The 20,212-nt window shown below is 43.7% G+C and overlaps 4 protein-coding genes across 4 annotated transcripts; 1 reads left to right on the forward strand and 3 right to left on the reverse strand.

Moving 5' to 3' along the window:
• Window positions 1-1,465: 1,465 nt before the first annotated feature.
• LOC108812462 (receptor-like serine/threonine-protein kinase SD1-8) lies at window positions 1,466-3,452 on the reverse strand. The gene is made up of 6 exons (XM_056986940.1): window positions 3,281-3,452; window positions 2,947-3,128; window positions 2,539-2,791; window positions 2,220-2,457; window positions 1,964-2,114; window positions 1,466-1,874 (listed from the first exon to the last, which is right to left on the reverse strand). The coding sequence occupies exons 1-6, from the start codon at window positions 3,450-3,452 to the stop codon at window positions 1,551-1,553; spliced, it is 1,320 nt and encodes a 439-aa protein (XP_056842920.1). The 3' UTR covers window positions 1,466-1,550.
• Window positions 3,453-7,557: 4,105 nt separating this feature from the next.
• LOC130495536 (S-locus-specific glycoprotein BS29-2-like) lies at window positions 7,558-9,310 on the reverse strand. The gene is made up of 2 exons (XM_056986941.1): window positions 9,182-9,310; window positions 7,558-8,625 (listed from the first exon to the last, which is right to left on the reverse strand). The coding sequence occupies exons 1-2, from the start codon at window positions 9,308-9,310 to the stop codon at window positions 7,558-7,560; spliced, it is 1,197 nt and encodes a 398-aa protein (XP_056842921.1).
• A 506-nt stretch (window positions 9,311-9,816) lies between these two features.
• LOC130495537 (meiosis-specific protein ASY2-like) lies at window positions 9,817-13,033 on the forward strand. The gene is made up of 3 exons (XM_056986942.1): window positions 9,817-10,801; window positions 10,883-11,775; window positions 11,848-13,033. The coding sequence occupies exons 1-3, from the start codon at window positions 10,582-10,584 to the stop codon at window positions 12,946-12,948; spliced, it is 2,214 nt and encodes a 737-aa protein (XP_056842922.1). The 5' UTR covers window positions 9,817-10,581; the 3' UTR covers window positions 12,949-13,033.
• Window positions 13,034-13,164: 131 nt separating this feature from the next.
• Window positions 13,165-17,032, reverse strand: LOC130495538 (uncharacterized). The gene is made up of 4 exons (XM_056986943.1): window positions 16,794-17,032; window positions 15,943-16,700; window positions 14,825-15,696; window positions 13,165-13,248 (listed from the first exon to the last, which is right to left on the reverse strand). The coding sequence occupies exons 1-4, from the start codon at window positions 17,030-17,032 to the stop codon at window positions 13,165-13,167; spliced, it is 1,953 nt and encodes a 650-aa protein (XP_056842923.1).
• Between the last annotated feature and the right edge of the window lie 3,180 nt (window positions 17,033-20,212).

Consider the following 20,212-nt stretch of genomic DNA (forward strand, 5'->3'; position numbering starts at 1 on the left):
CGCCATAATTGTGCTAAAATTATGAACAAAACGCCGATAAAACGATGATAAGCCGTGGAAGCTCCGGATCTCTGTAATCGTGGTCGGGATAGGCCAAGACGACACGGCAGCGACCTTCTGGGGATCCACACGAAGACCAGCCGCTGACACCACGTAGCCTAGGAACAGAACCTCTGATTCGCCGAATTCACATTTATGTTGGGTGATATAGAGCTTTTCCCGGCGTAGGACGAGCAAGATGTCTCGTAAGTGGAGAAGATGATCATCCAATGAATTACTGAAGTTGAGAATATTGTCAAAATAGACGACAACAAATTTACCAATGAATGGTCGCAGAGCTTGATTCATGATATGCATGAAGGTGCTAGGTGCATTGGATATACCAAACGGCATGACAAGCCACTCGAATAATCCTTTTCGCGTTTTGAATGCTGTTTTCCACTCATCACCAGGTCGAATTCGAATTTGATGATACCCACTCTTCAAATCCAACTTGGTAAAGATAGAAGCTTTCCCGATCTGATCTAAAAGATCTAAACGCGGTATTAGAAAACGATACCTTGTAGTAATTTTATTTATCGCCTGGCTGTCTACACACATACGCCAAGTTTTATCTTTCTTGGGAATTAATAGGGCAGGAACCGCACAAGGACTGAGACTCTCTCGGACATAACCTTTAAGCAGTAGCTCCTCCACTTGTCGTCGCAATTCCTCATGTTCCTCCGGACTCATTCTATAATGTGCTCGATTTGGCAAAATGGTATTAGAAACAAGGCAAAATCTGGCTCTGATACTACCTGATGGAGCGGAAGTAACTGTAATAACCGATAGTGCAAGGATATCGTTGAATTCTGAGAATGCATGTTATCAATGCCTTTTTTAATCTGTTGAATTCTTAGAGAATGCCCTGAAGTAAGGATTCAAGAGATTGTTTAAAACAAAACCCTAAACTTTATAAATCAGTAATCAATGTGTGTCTCTCACAAATCCGAGAAGGCACTATATATACACAAATTCGAAAGTTCCTAGACGGTTGGGGACAACCAACAACTCCTATTTGCAATAATAAAAGGAAAGCCAACTTAACTTAGAAAAAGGAAATAGTAAAACCAAAGATAATTAGGATAACTATGTATGCTATATCATTTTTCTCCCTAGGAGTCAGGAACTTGACTCTCGTAAATGTTCACTTGTAGAACCGAACGCAGTTGAGTATTGCAATTGAATGAATTGCAGAAAACCTTCAAGACCGATCATCAACTGAACATAAGCTCTTAATATCTCTTCTCTGTTTTCTTCTTGTTATCTATAATTCTGTTAATTTCTTGTATTTATTTGGATATTAACGTTAATATACTGACTTAAGTTTAACTATACTTGCAATACGGTAAGACTTTTCCAAGTTCTTGAGCTTATAAAAACAAGAGTAAAAAAGATTATTACTAAAGCGGAATTGTCTCTAGATCACGATACTAGATCGTTAAAGTATCAGAGGATTAATGAAACTTTCGATACTTAAATAATAAGAATAAATATCAAAGGCTATCATATTAACGAGCGTCTATAATCGAGTTGGTGATCTGGTTCACTGTGCAAGATTCATGGTCTCGCTGTTTACACCAAGTCGAATGGTTACCAATGATGCAATAACCTGGCGGTTTAGGCTGAGGGATATCTTCTGCTTCGCTTCCCAGCATCAAAACGACGTTTGACATGAGTGGTCTATCTTCTGCACGTTCTTGAACACACAAGAGACCAATTTGTAAGAACCTTAAAATTTCATGTGGCCTGAATGTTGGTGATGAAGAAGAATCTATGTTGGCCGTGTCTACTACAATCTCTAGACCTTGACCTTCTTTCCAATTCCTCCACACCTGTGCATAAATGTTGAATATTTTCTTATTCATATCGTCAGATATTTTGTGTGTGCAGCACAATCAAATTAAAGAGGTTTCAAGCTTACACAATCGAGAAGATTATGGTCACAGCCCGAGTTGTTGAACGCTTTATTCCTCTTCCCACTTATAATTTCAAGAAGCAAGACCCCAAAACTGTAGACATCTGACTTTATCGAGAATCTCCCTTCTATAAGGTATTCTGGAGACATGTAGCCGCTGCATAGAAAATATATTGAATAGAAATAGCTATCAGGTGTTAAAGCTGTATTCATGGGTAACTCTTTGCTTCCAAAATATGATGATGTTTTTTGAACAACTTACTAAGTTCCAACCACCTTCCTCGTATTAGCTTCCGTCTCATTTTGTCCAAAGATCCTAGCCATTCCGAAGTCAGAAATTTTCGGATTCATATCTTTATCAAGCAAGACGTTGCTTGCTTTCAAATCTCTGTGAATTATCCGAATGGATGAGTCCTGGTGAAGATAAAGAAGCCCTCGCGCAATACCATTGATAATATCAAATCTCATTTGCCAATTTAGCATACAACTTCTGGTTAAACCTACACATCGTACAGTCACAACATAATCAACTCAATTATAATGTATGGCCTGTTATGGAGAGACCGAGTTGAGGCACTAACCAAAAAGATGTGAATCGAGGCTTAGATTCTCCTTTTTTTTTTTTTTTTTTTTTTTTTTTTGGCTTAGATTCTCCAAGTACTCGTAGATCAAGATCTTCTCTCCCTCATCGACACAACATCCAAGAATGCGGACAAGGTTCCTGTGCTGAAGCCTTGCAATTATTCTTACTTCGTTCATGAACTCATTGGTACCTTGAGCTGACATTTCTGATAGTCTCTTCACCGCAATTTCTTGCCCGTCAAGTAACCTTCCCTGGTAACATATATTACATCAATAAAATTAGAAACATTAATGGCTTAAGCATTTGATTTCAAATAACATAAAATGTGACTAAAAATATTCACAATTGCGCCACAAGTATTCCGTGGCTAAAACAACAAAATAGGGATAAGCGGCTATAAATCTACCTTGTAAACAGCGCCAAAGCCACCTTCTCCGACCTTGTTACATTCAGAGAAATTTTCGGTGGCTGTGAGAACAGCTTCAAACTCCATCAATGGAAGTTCCAAATCTTCTACCCCGTTCTCTTCAGACAAGTTTCTCCGTCTTGGTAATACCATCATCTCGTTCATTAGAACTTGGTTTTTCACTTGACATTTTGAGCACTTAAAGGATAAGATTAAATAAAATATAAAAGTGAAGGTTGTTACTTATTACTGATTTACCTATAGGTGTTTTCTAAAAAAAAAGAGCCTTACCTTACCCATAGAGGTTTTATTTTTTGAAAGCTGGTTTGCTTACCTATAGGTGTTGCAGCTGCTTTTGCTTGCTTCTGTCTCCCCTTCCAAAAGCAGAACACGATAACACTCAGAATAAGCATTAAGCCGACTCCTATACTCCAACCTATTACTTTTCCATGTCTGTCTCTCTCCTGGTCCGAGGAAAGAACTGCATATACAGATTTAGTAATCATAAATACTACTTCTTTCCTTTTATTTTAATTGTTGTTATCAATCAATACTATTAAAACGAAGGATACTTTGAAATTAACCCTAATTTTTCTTAAATAATTACTAAGGAATGCCATTGATATTTAATCTACCCTCATCAACTATTATTAGCCTTTGAGGAACGTCATGTTACAAGAGAGAATTAAAAGCCACTAAAATTTACTTATCCAATAATTATATATGTATTTTTTTATATATGTATCTCAAACTAATTAAACTTGTTTCATCTGACTATTTATTTAAACTTTAGAGTAGTTAACTTGCTAATTGGACCTTCGATTTGTTTTATTATATAAGTTAAGACTTTTTCCAACAAACACGTGAAGGCCCATTTTGTAGTTAATATACATGTTTCTTATTTATCTACAATCATAAACATATGTTCCCCTCTTTAAATATGTAATTAGAATACAAAAATGAAAGTTAGTAATTTTGAATTAAATTATTCATTTGTAAAACAATATCATCTTAACATTTTTTTAAAAACATTTGGTATCAGAAAAATAATAATATTCACTCTAATTGGTTATATACAAACAAATACAATATATATTATTTATGCGGACTATATGGATGAAATATAAAAAAATTTATGTAATATATGTAGGGATGAATATTCGGGTACCCATTCATGTTCGATTTGAGTTTATTAAGGTTTCGGGTATTTGGAATTAAAGTTTAGCCTTGTTCGGGTATTTAGAAATTTTTGTTCGGATTCGTTTCAGATATTTGCGCGTGTTCGGTCCTGGTACGAACAATCCGTTTAACTCATTTAATTTTTTTAAATTCATATATAGTTTAAAAGTTTCAAAATTTTAAAATAAAAATAGAATATAACAATAAATTTGAATAATATATACCAGAATACCTAAACTTAACATAATAATTGGTCTGACTTGAATAATTAGATGAATAGTTAATAGATATATTATACATTTCAATATTTTAGATATTAAATCTAAAAATACCTATCATATTCAAGTATATAAATCTGATTCAGATATATCCGAATATCTGAAATATTTTGGTTCGGATCGGATTCGGTTTTGGTTCATTAGCTACTAAAATTTTTAATCTGTTTGGATATTTAATTAATTTTGATCCGAATTTGGTAGTAATTTTTAGGATCAGTCTCGGTTTGCTTCTTTGGATTTAGATTTTTTTCCTAGCCCTAAATATATTACTTTCATTTGTTTATCAAAGTACAATACTATATCTACAAAACAACACATAATATAAAAATATGTTAAACAATAATAAATATTGATATAACAACTAAATATAACATCCGTTCGGGTGCACGGATCAAAGGCTAATAAGGTTTTAAAGATGTTTCATTATAAGTATTGTTTTATATTTTTATATATTCGATACTTTTCTATTTTTGATCCCTATTTTACTTTATTAATTAAAATATCAAATAAAAATGTATTTGTTAAGGATATAGTAGAGAACTAATGATTTTTGAGTATGTGACAAGAACTTTAAATAATATATAAAATGAAATAAAGGGAATACTAGTTGTTAGCCAACTAGTTTCATCGATAATTCATGTTTAAATAGTTTTGTTTAGTGACCACATAAAAATATTTTAAATATTTCAATATGATTATATATATAATATTATCCATGCATGTAAACTGCAGGTTAATAACTCTGTATTATTTAGATCTTTTTCATTGAAGGAACTATTTTGTATTTTATAGTATCATATATTTGTATATGTATCTTCTATTATTATTTTTTAAATATAACTAGACCAGTTGCGTGGATGTTTGTTTTCAATTTTATATACATAGATATTGATTTAAATCATTGATGGAATATATTTTTAATGTTTATCCTATATTTAAATATTTATATAACTATTTGATTATAATAAATTTATAACTTACGTGTTGTAATTAATTAATTGTTTGAATTTTTCACATTTAATTGTCGCATTTTATTATATATATATATATTGCATTTATTAATTAAATAAATTAATATATGTATAAAATAACATATTTAAATTTTATTTTTTATTTAATTTATGATAAATTAAAACCTGTCCTTCAAAGCTTGACTTCCTTCTAGTAATAGTTTTTATATCTATACATTTTAGATAATATATTATTGTATATACAAAAGTTTAAGAATGTTAATTTTTAGACATGTATTATATTTTTAACATAATATAAAAATGAATCAATTTAAAAAAATTTAATCATATAAATTTATCAATATAATAATTGTATTTTAACATGATTATTATGATTATAAAATAATATAAAATATGATATATTTTTTATTTTTTAATTTATAAACGATAACTGAATATATATATATATATATATATTAATGCATAATAATAGTTCATTGCTAATAACGAAATTAGTGAAAATAGTTAAATAAAGCTTTTGAAAATTAATATTTTGTTAAAATATTTTGCAACAGATTTTTAAGAATTTTTAATATACATACATATACATATATATAATGAAAAGATATGATGATTAAAGTAGTTACAATGATTTTATATTATTAGATTTAATGATTACTCCCTCCGTTTCAAATTATAAGTCGTTCTAGAGCAAATTTTTTGTTTCAAAATAAGTGTCGTTTTCGGTTTTCAATGCAAAATTTATTGAAAATATTCTCTATTCTATTTTTATATTGGTTGATGTGTATTGGTAATAGTATTTTTATTTTGGAAATATGTAAAATTAAATGTTTTCTTAATCTGTGTGCAAAGACTTAGAACGACAAATAATATGAAACGGAGGGAGTACATGTTAATTTTTATACATGAATTATATAGCTTGCTAATGTTAACTCGTCTTACCAATATATTATATTTTTGAAATAAATATTTTATACTTATGGAAATATACATTTATCAATTTAATATACGTTGATCATATTTCGCTTAATATAATAATTTTATTTTAATATGATTGATTATGATTATATAAATATGTAGATTTTTATTTATCATTTTATACACGAAAACTAAAGATATTAATGTATAATAATATTTCAAAACTAATTACGAAGTTAGTGGATATATTTATTATTTTTGAAAATTAAGATCTTGTTAAAATACTTTTAAACAGGTTTATTAGAATTTTTAAATTTTATATATTTATATTTAAAATCAAAAGATATCAAAAGATATTATGTTTAATTTTTTTTCAAAGATTCTATATATTTAGACTTAATACAATGCACTTAATAAAATTTCTTTAGAATAGTCCAAATTTTTTAAAAAAATATACATGAAAGAAGTCATGACTTATATTTTAGTAGAATAGATATTTAGGAGTATAGATATTATTGTTGCAACCAAATACAGGTTCTGAATATTCTTGTAAATATAAACACTAAAGATTAAATATTTCTCTTAACTACTAAAATATATTCAAAATTGGATTTAAAATTCTTGAGGTTGATCATAATTATAAAGCAATGGATCGTTAACATTTAAATTAAATTATCCTAAGCCCAGTACACAATGATCGTAAGTCCAGGTCATAGTGTGTGATTTATTAATGATGCCAAAAATTTGTTTGTTAACTGAACCGATATTATATGCGTAAGTGTAGACGTATTACTGAAAATATTGATATGAATCACAAATGAAAGAAGTTGGAACTTCTATTTAAATAGGGTTGATCTCACTATAAAATCTCTAGCATAATATTTCCATACAAATTTGCTATCAGTGGGATTTTAGTTATCACTGTTAGTATACACTGTTCAATAAAAAAAAAATTTAGTCTATAATATTTTGCCTTTTGTTTATTTACTTCTTTGGATGAATAGGTCAGATAATTATTATTTTGAAATAAAAGTAGAAAAATGATTAATTTTAAACTCTTATTTAGGCATTATTCAAACTTAAAATATTCCTCTAAATTTCAAAAAAAATAAAACTAAAAACTTTTTTATTTACTATATTAATTAAATAAATTACTTATATAGAATTTATTAATACTCTTATTCATTTATATTTAAATATATTTAGGTGCACAATAGATATCTCAGTATTTATTAAATAACTTTTTTTTTGTATAAGAAGTTGAGCTAACCTGTATCAACAGCAGCAATTTTGACATAAAGATCTTGACCGGCGAGGGAGTAAATCCGGGTATCATTCAGATCGCCCCTCCAAATGAGACAACCCGTTCCGCCATTACGAACATCCGCAGCCGCGAAAGATGTACAGTCACAATCGCTAAGGCACCTCTCTTGGCATTTTTGCAAGTCAATCCTCCGATCAAAACTCGCCATCTTGGTATCTGGCAGTTTCATATTCTTCATCACTAAAAACCTATTTCCGCTACAGCTCAGCGGTGTCCTCCTCATACAGTAAAAACCTGATCGTTCTGTCAAGTTCAACTGCTCCGGGTTCATAAGATCGAACCCTTGGAAACACTTACATGTAAAGGTTAAGTTCATTTCACAATAAGCATAAGAACCACATAAATTATAATAATCACACTCGTCAACCGGTAAATTTCTCAAAGCCCTCCATCGAGATGACAGGAACGACGTCGTGAATAGATCGAGGTTCCCAGAGGCCTCGATTGTCAATCTAGAGTAGAAGAAGCTTTGGGAGGCAATACGGAACGTGTAAGATACCTCATCGCTGTTCTCCGTATAACTGCAAACCATGAAACTCAGTCCTTGATCCTTCGCCTTCGGTATGCCACTAAACTCGATTCCATTCCACGGACCGCTCCGATATATTTCAAAATCGTTAGCCATCACGAAAAATTCTGGCAAACCCCTTCTAGTGTCGAGTTTGTACGTGAAATTCCCGCTTGAGGGATCATCTTTGGATCTCCATGACGTGAGGAACCTGCTGCGCCCTGTTTTGCGATCGTAACCTAGTTTCATCTCCGGAAATAAAGTATCCGTCGGAAAATCGAAACTCTGCCACAAGAATCCACTTGTAGTGTTGTTGGAGTACCTCATTACAAAATTACCGTTGGAAAGAAGTTCTGCTACCACTGGAGAACTAATATTTCCTCTAGTAAGATTCGTGGACCATAAAACAGAGTTATTAGACTGACCTAGCAGGACAAGATTGTTGCCAGAGATTTTGAGGGTTCTGTTTGAGGTGAGTTTGGTCGACAGAAAGTAAAAGAACTCAAGAGTGGGATAAACAGAGACGTTTTATTAGAGTCGGAATAACGAGGGTACAAGAGTAAGAAAGCCGGCTAGTCGATGCTCGGTAAGCTCCTAGCCGGAAGTACAAGAGAAAGCGGCGAGATACAAAGAGAGTAATGGAAACCCTAGTTCTAGCCGCAAGTCTGTGTGTCTAAGTGGTGATAACCCTTCCTTCTCGTCCTCAACTCTTTATATAGTCTCCTAGGTCGGTTAGTCTCGACCTAATTCGCTTCCCTTTGGTCATGGGCTTTTCGGCTTTTCGATGTACAGGCCCAATCGGGATGACTGCTCGGCCCGAGCTGTTTGGTTACTCGCTTCGGCTGCTCGTCCTCTAGCTAAAGTAGTCACGAGCCGAGTCGGGGTCAGTCGAGGAGCCGACGCCGAGCCGACCGCTCCCTCCTTGATGGTAATGGGCCTCCTGTTCGCTGGGCCTTGTGGGTGGTGACAATCCATCCCCAACAATAAGTCCCCCCCTAGTTCATAGTCGGTCGAGTAAACGATCGCTGTGAGCTAGTTGTTTTAGGGCTCGAAGAACAGGAGACTCGTTGTTGATTTTGACGGCTCCGCCAAAAATTGTCTGGAGAAAAGAACTTCCGCGATTCGGTATAAATCGTCTGGATTGATGCCGAACAACGGTCTTTCCGAACCGGGGGTCTGATCGCATTCGATTCGTGATATGACGTCGAACCGTCGCCAAAGAACTTCCGCTGTTCGGTATAAATCGTCTGGATTGATGCCGAACAACGGTCTTTCCAAACCGGGGGTCTGATCGCATTTGATTCGTGATATGACGTTGAAACGTCGCCAGTTGTAGTGAGGGAGCTGAACCGTTACTAGGTTTTGGATCGGGAAGCCGAAGCGTCGTTAGGTTTCGGACCGGGAAACCGAAAGGTCGCGCTTGAGACCGACGCGCGAGCCCGTCTAGAGGCCCATTTAGGCCCGTTTAGGGCTAATTATGACGCCTCGTTGAGCGCGCGTCCCCTTCCCTATAAATAAGAGATCTTCCTTCAGATCTCTCATTCTTCCGCAATCTTCAGGTACTTTCTCTCTCTCTCTCTAAGTCGCTTCTCTCTCTTTCTTCTGCTCTCGTTTTATCGTTTACTCGGTAATGTCGACAAATAAGAAACTTTCTCGAGAACAAAAGGGGAAGATGCGTGCGGCCTCGTCGGGATCTGGTGACGACTTAGAGACGGTCCGTGGTTCTGAAGGAAGCCAAGAGGCGGTTCATCGCGAGGCGATGATGGATACAGAGAACTTGAGTCGTGCGCAGCGCGTTCTTATTTCGGAATCGAGAGTGCAATCGCGGAAGGACGACGACGGTCGCGATCATGTTGACGATCAGATGATCCCGATAAGCTTTTATCCGGGGAACATCTTCGAGAAGCAACCTCCGCTTGATCGGGAGCGCGTGCGTCCTTCGGTCGTCGAAGGCCAGGACTGGCGGGGTGTCGAGAAGACGAGGTCGACCGTCGAGTCGGTGACGAGACTCCTACGGGCTCGCGACGCAGCGGGGGTTACGTTTATAATCCCGAATAGCGACCAGCGGCCCTGGTCTCCTCCGAAAGGCTACCAGTGCGTCTACGAGTCGTACTTCGAGGGCGACACGAAGCTGTGGTTTCCGATTCCTCGAATCGTCACTGCGTTTGCGATGCGCCGAGGAGCCGCCCTTAGTCAATTTCTGAATGGTGCGTGGCGGCTGGCCGTGGCACTGACGATTATCGGAGCAGAAGCTGGTGTTCCTCTCAACGTCCGAGCTTTCGAGGAATTAGTGTCAGCGAAGATAAAGGGCGGACTGATTTCGCTGAAGATCCGCCCCAACTATAACGTGGTGACCGGCTACCCCAACAAGACGAACAACTGGCAGCGGTCCTACTTCTACGTCAAATCTGACAGGGCTGCGTTCGAGGAGCCGCTGAGGACCGGCTATCGTGTTTTATGGGCCCGAGAGATGGGTATAAACCACCCGTCAGTTTTATTTTCCGTTTCTTGTGGTCTAACTCCCGTTTGTCTTTCTTTGCAGTTGCTCTTCCGAACACCGCGGAGTACGAGGAGGACTTTTTGACGAGCGCGCGTCTGATCGCATCGCAGAGACAGGACCATTGGAATAATTTTTCCTATCAGAGGATTAGTCGATCGATCGGGTGGATTAGTCAGCGTAAGTCTTTCCTTTCGCGCTTTCCTTTGCTTTGACACGTCCTTTTGATATGGAATCTAATTTTGCTTTTACTCGTCGCAGAGGTTTGGCGTTCGGACACGATCCCCATTGTCACGAATAAGACGAAGAGGGTCAATTTGTTCAATTCGGCCGAGCAGAGGGAGATAAACCGAGCAAGAGCGATGAGGACTATTCCAAATTTGAGTTTGGTGGTTGCGAAGAAGGTCGGCTCCGCAAAGAAATCTCAGCCCGATACCGCGGGCTCGCCTAATTTAGGAGATCCGAGCGCGACTGAGTCGGACGCTGAGGCTCAGTTGGTTAGAAAGACCAACAAGAAGAGACATCGCGAAGAGGAGGGCGCGGCTGTCGAGGAAGCGAACGTTGGGGCTTCCTCTCCCCAAGGGCATTCTGGATCAGAGGGGAGAAGGAAGAAGGCAAGGGGTGATTCTCCTGCGATCCGATCCTCGTCTGTTGAGGAAGGCGAGCGCAGGGACCTGGAACCGAGCGGTGGTTCCAAAGATGAGGTGGTCCCCGAATCACAGCCTGCGGGCAGCCACGACGAAGATCTTCCGGTGGTCTCTCCAAAGGCCAAGAAGAAGGACAAGAAGAGGAAGAGGAAGAAGAGAGCCGCCGAAATGGTTCCTCGAGGCTCTTCTGAGGAGCTGAACGACGAGGAGGTAGATGCCACCCGTTCCGGGGAATCGCTAGGCCCGGGGCGTGAAGTCGTGCCGGAGGAACCCGCTCCTCAGGTCGCTGAAGGGACCGTTGCTGTCCCGAAGAAGAGGAAGAAGACAAAGAAGGGTTGTCCAGACAGGGTTTCTTTCTCTTACGACCGCGAGGTCCCGCTAGCGCATGACGAACAGGAGTGCGGTCGCCTGGTTCGTCAGTTTAGGGGAGATCGGGGCGCGCTGCCGCCGGTCAAGGACTTGATCTTCAAGGAGGAGTACAAGTTCGCCGCCCGTACCTCCATCATGGTAAGTCGGGTTTCTGACTTTATCTCTTTTTCTTCTTATTCGTTTGCTGACGCTACGTGGTTTGTCGTGTAGAGCCACGGAGACTGGAACGTCTTAGTGAGGAAGTACGATGAGGAGCTGAGAGGAGCGTTCGAGTTGGTTGACAAGCAGAAGAGGAGCCATAAACGCGCGACTCGGGCTTTGAAGGATGCAGTCCGTGCAAAGGACGAAGCAGTTGCCCAAGAAGAAGCGCTGAGGAAGGAGCTCGACGAGCAGAGGGGAATCATGGCGACCGAGTTGGCGTCTGCTCGGGACCTGGTAATGAAGGCGGAGAAAGAGAAAGCCGAGTTGCGGAAGAGAAATGCCGACTTGCAAGGCAAGAATGCGACTCTCGAGAAGGAGGTGGTGGCTTCTGCTTTGAATTTCTCCCGGGAGATGGATCGCTTGAGGGAATCTCGCAAACTTGAGGTCACTCATGAGCGAATCCGCGTGATGGCGGCAATGACCGGAAAATGCTCCCGACGCTTCAAAAATATTCAGGACCGAGAGAAGCGCCGTGATGAGTTCGAGGACTCGCGGTGTATGCTTGGTCAAGCGCGCGGGATGCGAGACTGCCTTGAGGCTTTGAAGGAATCGGGGAAGGATATCCCTCAGGAGACCATCGATACGTACGCCGACTTGGAGAAGTACTATGATGGGGAGACGACTCGTCTGGAGGTAGGCGTGATTCCGGACTCGGATCTAACCTTGTCTCCTTTGGTGCTGAAGTCTCGGTTCGTGATCGAAGAAATCCTCGAGAAGGTCGACAAGCATGGGTCGAACCTTGAGCTGATCGATTCTGAAGCCGCGGCAGCGCTCCGATCTCCGAGTGACGGATTTATTAGGGACCTCCTCGACACGGTACAGTCTCCTGCTCGTCCCGACGCCACTCTTCCTATCAAAGAGGCTGCGCCAGTCTCGGACAAGAAAGCCGTTGAAGCGGACCCGAAGGCGCCTGATGCCGGTGTCCCGGAGAAGTTGGTTACGATCTCCGACAGTTCGTCCCTTGGGACTTCCGATCCTGACGCGAGTGAAGGCTTTTCGGATCCGAACCGTGAGATCAGGCTTGCCTCTCCATCGAGTAAGGGTCAAAGCGCCGGCAACGTCTCCAGCTCGGGCCCTCCTGAGAAGAAAGATCCCCCTGCTGAGGGATGATTATAGATGTTTGTTGTACTCTTTTTCGGCCGTTTGGCCTTGTTTGTTTAAGACCTTGTTTCTCGGCGTTAAGCCTTTGTATGAATTATTTTCGTTTCTCGGTGGTTTTGTTGTACAAACTGTGTTGTTCTTAGACTGAATTTATTATATATTTCAGTAAGTCGTTTAACTTAGAAATATATAAATCATTTTTTTTTGTCTTTAACCGAGAAAGGATTAGTCCGATGGTTGCTCGCATTTGCCAGCGAGTTCCCACTTTTTCAGATAGAAGAGGATTAGAGGCGTTCTCGTTTGAATCTTCTTTATTCAACGAACTTTTACAAGTAGTTGTTTAAGTAAATACAAAGAGAATCTCTAATCGTTCTACTGAATTACCGAGGAAAAGGTTCCGGACGCATTGCAGTGATCGAGAGAACTATTGGTCGGCCAAACCGTCGTTCTTCGATCAGACTTGGTCTAAATTTCCATTGGATAGCCGGTCAATGCACGACGCACAGGTGACGCAAGGCTGTTATTCCCTTCGGCTGCGTCTGATCAAGGCTCAGCCGATTGACTGGGCGAGTGCTCGTGCTCCGCTTGAAAAAGGGGCTGGCATCGTTTCTAGAAAGTGACTGTTTGTCATTCTTAAAAAAAGTTTGGACTTTGTTTTGGTTGGGGCTGGACCCTGTGAAGGGATGCCTACGTACCTCGGATGAGGATCAAGCCTTTCGTAGTTCGTTTGACCGAGTGAAAGTGGCTGTAGTAGCGCATTCACTCGGACGAGTAGAAGTGACGGTTAGGTGCATCTACTCGGTTTTTTTTTTTTTTTTTTTTTTTTTTTTTTTTTTTGCGAACAGTGACCTGTTGGTCATTCGCCGGAGAAAAAGATGAGACGAATCTATTGGTAGAAGAGGCGAAGATGCATCGAGTTCCAGGCTCGTGGGACTGCCTCTCCGCGGGAAGTCTCGAGTCGGTAGACGCCTGGTCGAACGACTCGGGTGATCTTGTAAGGTCCTTCCCAATTGGTCCCTAGCTTGCCAGCGTTGAGCTCCTTTGTGTTGTCGAAGACTTTTCGGAGGACGAGATCGCCGAGCTCGAGAGGGCGCGCTTTTACCTTTTTATTATAGTAGCTCTCGATTTGGTGCTGGTAATTTTGGATCCGAAGAAGCGCCTGGTCGCGTTTTTCCTCGAGTTCATCGAGGGCATCGAGGAGCATATCTTGATTAAGCTCGACGAACTGCGGCATCTTGGCGCGCCGAAGACTTGTCACGTTAACTTCGGCGGGGGCCATTGCTTCCATCCCGTAAGCAAGAGAGAAAGGGGTGGATTTGGTCGCACCGCGAGGAGTCGTTCGGTGCGACCAGAGGACGCCGTCCAGCTCGTCGGCCCAATGGCCTTTCTTTAGGTCGAGTCGCTTCTTGATTCCATCGATGATAATCTTGTTGGAAGATTCCGCCTGTCCGTTTCCTTGCGGGTAACGGGGAGTCGAAGGGCTTAGACGGATATTCCACTTGTTGCAGAACTCTTTGAAGTTTCCGGACATGAACTGAGAGCCATTGTCCGTTATGATCTCGTATGGCAAACCATGACGGCAAATGATGTTCTTCCAGACGAAGGTGCGGACTTCCTTGTCCGTTACCTGAGAGAACGCTTCGGCTTCAATCCATTTAGTGAAGTAATCGGTGAGGACCAGGATGAAACGACGTTGGCGTGAGTTCGGCATGGGCCCGATGATGTCCATCCCCCACCTCATGAACGGATAAGGGGCAGCAGATGTCCGCAACAGCTCAGTGGGACTGTGGATGCTCGGAGCGTGACGCTGGCATTTGTCGCACCGACGAGCGTATGCTTCGCAGTCAGTGTTCATAGACGGCCAAAAGAATCCCAAGCTTCGAACCTTAAGGGCGAGTGCTCGGCCTCCCGAGTGGTTTCCTCCTGCTCCGTCGTGAGTTTCAGCCATTACTCGGCGTACTTCATCGCCCTGGATGCACTTTAAGAGAACTTTGTTCGCGGTTACTCGGTGAAGTTCGTCGTTCATGATGACGTAGTGGGCGCTGCGTCTCTTCAGGCGTCTCGCTGCCCACTTATCTTTTGGCAGTTCTTCTCGTATGAGATAATCCAGGAACTCGGTTCGCCAATCGACCGGGGTATCGTCACGATCTGGCATCTCAGTGTCGGTTTGATCGGTGGTGGATCGTCGAGTTGTTGCAAAGATTGGAGCGATGGGAGAGCTTTCGTCGGAGGAAGAGTCGATGCTCGGTCGATCGATCCGATGTATGGGTATCGTCCTTTTGACCTGATCGTGGAGTTTGCTCCCGAGTGCGGCTAAGGCATCGGCGCAAACGTTCTCTCCGCGAGGAACCTTGGTGAGTTCAAAGAAATCGAATTCCCTAGCAAGCTCTTGAACCACTCGGAGATACGCATCCATTCTATCATTGCGAGCATCGTAGTCGCCGCTAAACTGGCTAGCGACGAGCTGTGAGTCGCAATAAGCACTCAAGCGTTTGGCTTTGACGGCTCGGGCGAGACGAAGACCGGCGATCAACGATTCATACTCTGCCTCGTTGTTAGAAGCCGGGAAGCCGAAACTGAAAGACTGGCGGATGAGTTCTCCTGTTGGCGATTGAAGCTGGACCCCAGCACCGGATCCTTTACTCGTCGATGATCCGTCGACATGAAGAATCCAATTGGGACTCGGGACGTCGAGGTCTTGTGCAAGATCTGGCGTGAGCTCGACAAGGAAGTCGGCGAGGACTTGAGATTTGGCGGCTGTTCGACATTTGTACGTAATGTCAAGCTCACTCAGTTCGATTGCCCACTTGGTCAGCCGGCCGGCTCTGTTGGGATTTTGCAGGACGGTGCGGAGCGGTTGGTCGGTCAGAACTTCGATAGAGTGTGACTGGAAGTAGGGTCGTAATTTCCTCGCGGAGTCGACGACGGCCAGAGCCAGCTTCTCAAGGGTTGGGTATCTGGTCTCCGGGCCGGTCATGCGTCTGCTCGTGTAAAAAATCGGACGCTGCTCGCCACGGTCCTCCTTGATCAAGACACTGCTGACGGCTGCCGAGGAGACAGCGATATAGAGAGACAAAACATCTCCTACATCCGGCTTGGCCAAGACGGGAGGAGTTGTTAGGTATTGCTTGAGTTGAACGAACGCGTCCTCGCATTTATCATCCCAAACGAACTTCTTGTTCCCTCGGAGGAGATCATAGAAGGGGAGACACTTGTCGGTGGATCGGGAGATAAAGCGATTAAGCGCGGCGATGCGTCCTGTTAATCTCTGCACCTCTCGGCAGTTTCTCGGACTGGGGAGATTCAGGACTGCTGAGATCTGTTTCGGGTTAGCTTCGATTCCTCGTTGCGTGACAATGTAACCAAGGAATTCACCCGAGGAGACGCCAAAGGTGCACTTTGCGGGATTCAACTTCATCCCGTACTTGTTCAGGATGGCGAAGCATTCTTTTAAGTGCTCTAAGTGATCGTCGGCCCGGAGCGATTTGACGAGCATGTCGTCGATATAGACTTCCATTGTCTTCCCAAGCTGCTCGGCGAACATTCGGTTGACGAGCCGTTGGTAGGTTGCTCCGGCATTCTTCAATCCGAATGGCATCACCTTATAACAGTAGGTTCCCCGATCGGTGATGAAAGCAGTTTTCTCCCGGTCGTCCGGGTGCATTAGGATCTGGTTGTAGCCCGAAAAGGCATCCATAAACGTCAACATCTCGTTACCGGCCGTCGATTCGACTAAGCGATCGATGCTAGGCAACGGGTAGCTGTCCTTAGGACATGCTTTGTTGAGGTCGGTAAAATCGACGCAGACGCGCCATTTACCGTTCTTCTTCTTGACGACCACCGGGTTGGCTAGCCATTCCGGGTAACGAACTTCAGTGATTGAACCGGCACCGAGTAGACGCTCGACTTCCTCTGCGACTGCTTTGGATCGCTCTGGTCCCAACTTTCTTCTTTTCTGCCGGATGGGTTTGAAGTTGGGATCAACATTGAGTTCGTGGGTTGTGATAGCTGGATCGATTCCCTTCATATCAGACATCGTCCAGGCGAACGTGGACAGGTTTTGCTTAAGGAACTCGAGGATCTTCTGCTGCATTTCGTCGGGTAGAAATGCGCCTACTCGGACTGATTTGCTCGGGTCCGACTCGTCAACTGGTACTTCGAGAACCTCTTCCTTTTGCGGGCAGACTTTGCTCGTGGGAGGAGAGACCGAGTTGACAATGACTGGGAGCGCTGGATTTTAACCGTGGCGATCAGGAGATCTCGCGCGGCCTGCTGATCGCCCTTCAGAGTCTTGATCGATCCGTCTGATCCTGGGAACTTAACACACTGATGGTACGTTGATGCGATTGCTCGCATCGAATGTAGCCATGGGGTGCCAAGTATAACGTGGTAAGGAGCTTTGGAGCTGACCACAGAAAACTTGAACGTTCGCGTGACTCCGCATGCATGAACCGAGAGGCGGATCGTGCCTGCGATTACCTCTGACGAGCCGTTGAATCCTGTCAGGGTCCGAGTAGAAGGCTTGACGTCGTTGAGATCGACCCCCATTTTCACGAGAGTTTCGCGAAAGATGATATCAACAGAGCTCCCGGTATCGATAAGAACTTTAGTGACGTCGAACTTGTCGACACCGAGCACGACGAGCAAAGGATCGTTATGAGGAAGGTGCACGCCGAATGTATCGTCAGACGAAAAGGTAATCGGCTGATCGTCCATTTGCTTCTGGGGCCAGCGTTGGGAAGTGGTGGCTTGCCTTCGATGGTCCTTGACTGCTCTAACCGAATCACCGCAAGGGGGTGACCCACCCATGATAACATTTATTCAGGGACGGGTCTGCGCGCGCCTTGCACGGAGCGTGTCGCGAAGGTCGTTACTCGTTTCGGCAGTATCCCTTTTCTTGCGGTTGAGGGTTGTCCGCAGATCGCCGATCTTCGCGTTGAGTTTGTCTCGCAAATCGCAGTTCGGCTTCTCAGCGGACTGCTGGTGAGAGGACTCTTGCGCCGAAGCTCTCGCGGCCCGATTTGAGTCGATCTGCAGGCGGAGATCGGTGGAGACCGGTGTTTCTACGGTAGTGGGTCGGAGCTTTCGCTCGAGGAGGGATCGGAGGTCCGTAGTGCTGTCTAGGTTTTTAGTGTCGTCGTCTTCTTCGGACGAGGACACGGATTCGTTCTCTCCTCGCGGTTGGGCGCGGATCACTTCGATGCGCTGGCGATTGGTCGGCTGATCGTCATCAGCCGAGTCGTCGTCATCGTCGGTCTCTCGGGCAGCTTTCTCCGTATCCTTCGACTGTTTGTCGTTTTTACGGTTCTTGCCCTGCGATTTGCGCTGAGCCTTCTTGTCTTTGTTCCTGCTCCAGCTGTTTTCTCCTTTTGGCTTGGGTTTAGGCGGCTGGATCTTGTAATCCCCGCTTTCGATCGAGGAGAGGAACTGGGCGTAGAGAGATTTGCACTCGGTCGTGTCGTGTCCCTTCACGTCGTGATACTTGCAATGCTTCGTGAGATCGATGGGAGTTCTGGTCGGTCCTGGGGCCGAATCGACTTTAGCCACGACACCAGCACTCGAGGTACTGGGAGATGCCTCTGGGGAGTCGGTCTCTCGCTGGTAAACATTCCACTTTTTATCGTGCATGACCATGGTTGAGACAGGGGCGTTGTTCTCGTCCACGACGTAGAGGAGACCTCCTTTTTTACCGCCGTTATCGGCTGGCGCGTGCTGGCGTGGCTCTGGCCGAGCACCCGCACTTTTGGCTGCGACCGGCTTGGCAGCGTTCTGCTTCCGAATTATCGCCTTGGTGTCTTCTTCCATTCGGATGAAATTGTGAGACCGGGCAATAGCATCGGGAAGCGAAGTCGTGGGGTTGGAATACAGGTCCTTACGAAACTTCGAGTTGACGAGGAGAGTGTTCATCAAAGCGTCTATAGCGATGTGATCAGGGACGTCGACTCGGGAAACGATCGTCTTGAACTTTTCCATGTAGTCCTTGAGGCTTTGGTCCTTCGTTTGCGCCATATTCCACAGGCTGGAAGCGGTCGCTGCTCGCTTGGTGAACATAATGTAAGTCTTGAGGAATACAGCTGAGAGGTCTCGGAAACTGCGAATCGAGTTCTCGCTGAGCTGCGAGAACCAGGTTAGCGCTTGTTCGTTTAGGGTTTCGACGAAGAGCTGACAGTATCCCGCGTCCTTTTCTTCGTCGGAAAGGCGAGCTCTGGCCATAGCTATGTTGAAGGCTGTCAGGTGCTCGACAGGGTCGCCACCGGGCTTGTACTCGGGGAGGCGGAGCTTCTCTATTTTGCGGAGCTGGACCCTGGTTAGCTCGCTAGCGAAGGGCGAGCGCGAAGTAGAGGCGATGACGCTGTCGATCTGAGGGGCCGCACTCGTCGCTTGGTGGATCTGCGAGCTTATTTGTTGAAGGCTCAGTTTGAGCTCAGCGATCTCGCGAATCGTCGTCGGATCTGCTGTTGTCGGAGTAGGGTAGACTGCAGGGGGTCCGTTTGGGTCAGATTCGTCGACGGCGCGGTCCTCCGCCGGCGTTGGAGGGAAGAGATGCCGGCAGACGGGCTGGGAACGGTCTGTGGGCCCAGCAGGAGCGGTGAGAGCAGCTACAAGGGCAGCGAGCTGCTCGTTCGTCGTCTTCTGAACTTCTTCTTGATGTGCGAGACGTGCCATCACGGAGCTCATGAAGTCCGATGAGAGAAAGGGAGGAGGAGGCGGAGGCGTAAGCTCGGACGCTTCGCCGGAAGTGCCGGGATTCGAGTCACCAATCGTCATATCGGTCTAGGAAACGTTACTCTGATCGGCCCCACGGTGGGCGCCAATTGTTTGAGGTGAGTTTGGTCGACAGAAAGTAAAAGAACTCAAGAGTGGGATGAACAGAGACGTTTTATTAGAGTCGGAATAACGAGGGTACAAGAGTAAGAAAGCCGGCTAGTCGATGCTCGGTAAGCTCCTAGCCGGAAGTACAAGAGAAAGCGGCGAGATACAAAGAGAGTAATGGAAACCCTAGTTCTAGCCGCAAGTCTGTGTGTCTAAGTGGTGATAACCCTTCCTTCTCGTCCTCAACTCCTTATATAGTCTCCTAGGTCGGTTAGTCTCGACCTAATTCGCTTCCCTTTGGTCATGGGCTTTTCGGCTTTTCGATGTACAGGCCCAATCGGGATGACTGCTCGGCCCGAGCTGTTTGGTTACTCGCTTCGGCTGCTCGTCCTCTAGCTAAAGTAGTCACGAGCCGAGTCGGGGTCAGTCGAGGAGCCGACGCCGAGCCGACCGCTCCCTC

This window comes from Raphanus sativus, chromosome 6, assembly GCF_000801105.2.
Source record: "Raphanus sativus cultivar WK10039 chromosome 6, ASM80110v3, whole genome shotgun sequence".
Classification (NCBI taxonomy): Eukaryota; Viridiplantae; Streptophyta; class Magnoliopsida; order Brassicales; family Brassicaceae; genus Raphanus; species Raphanus sativus.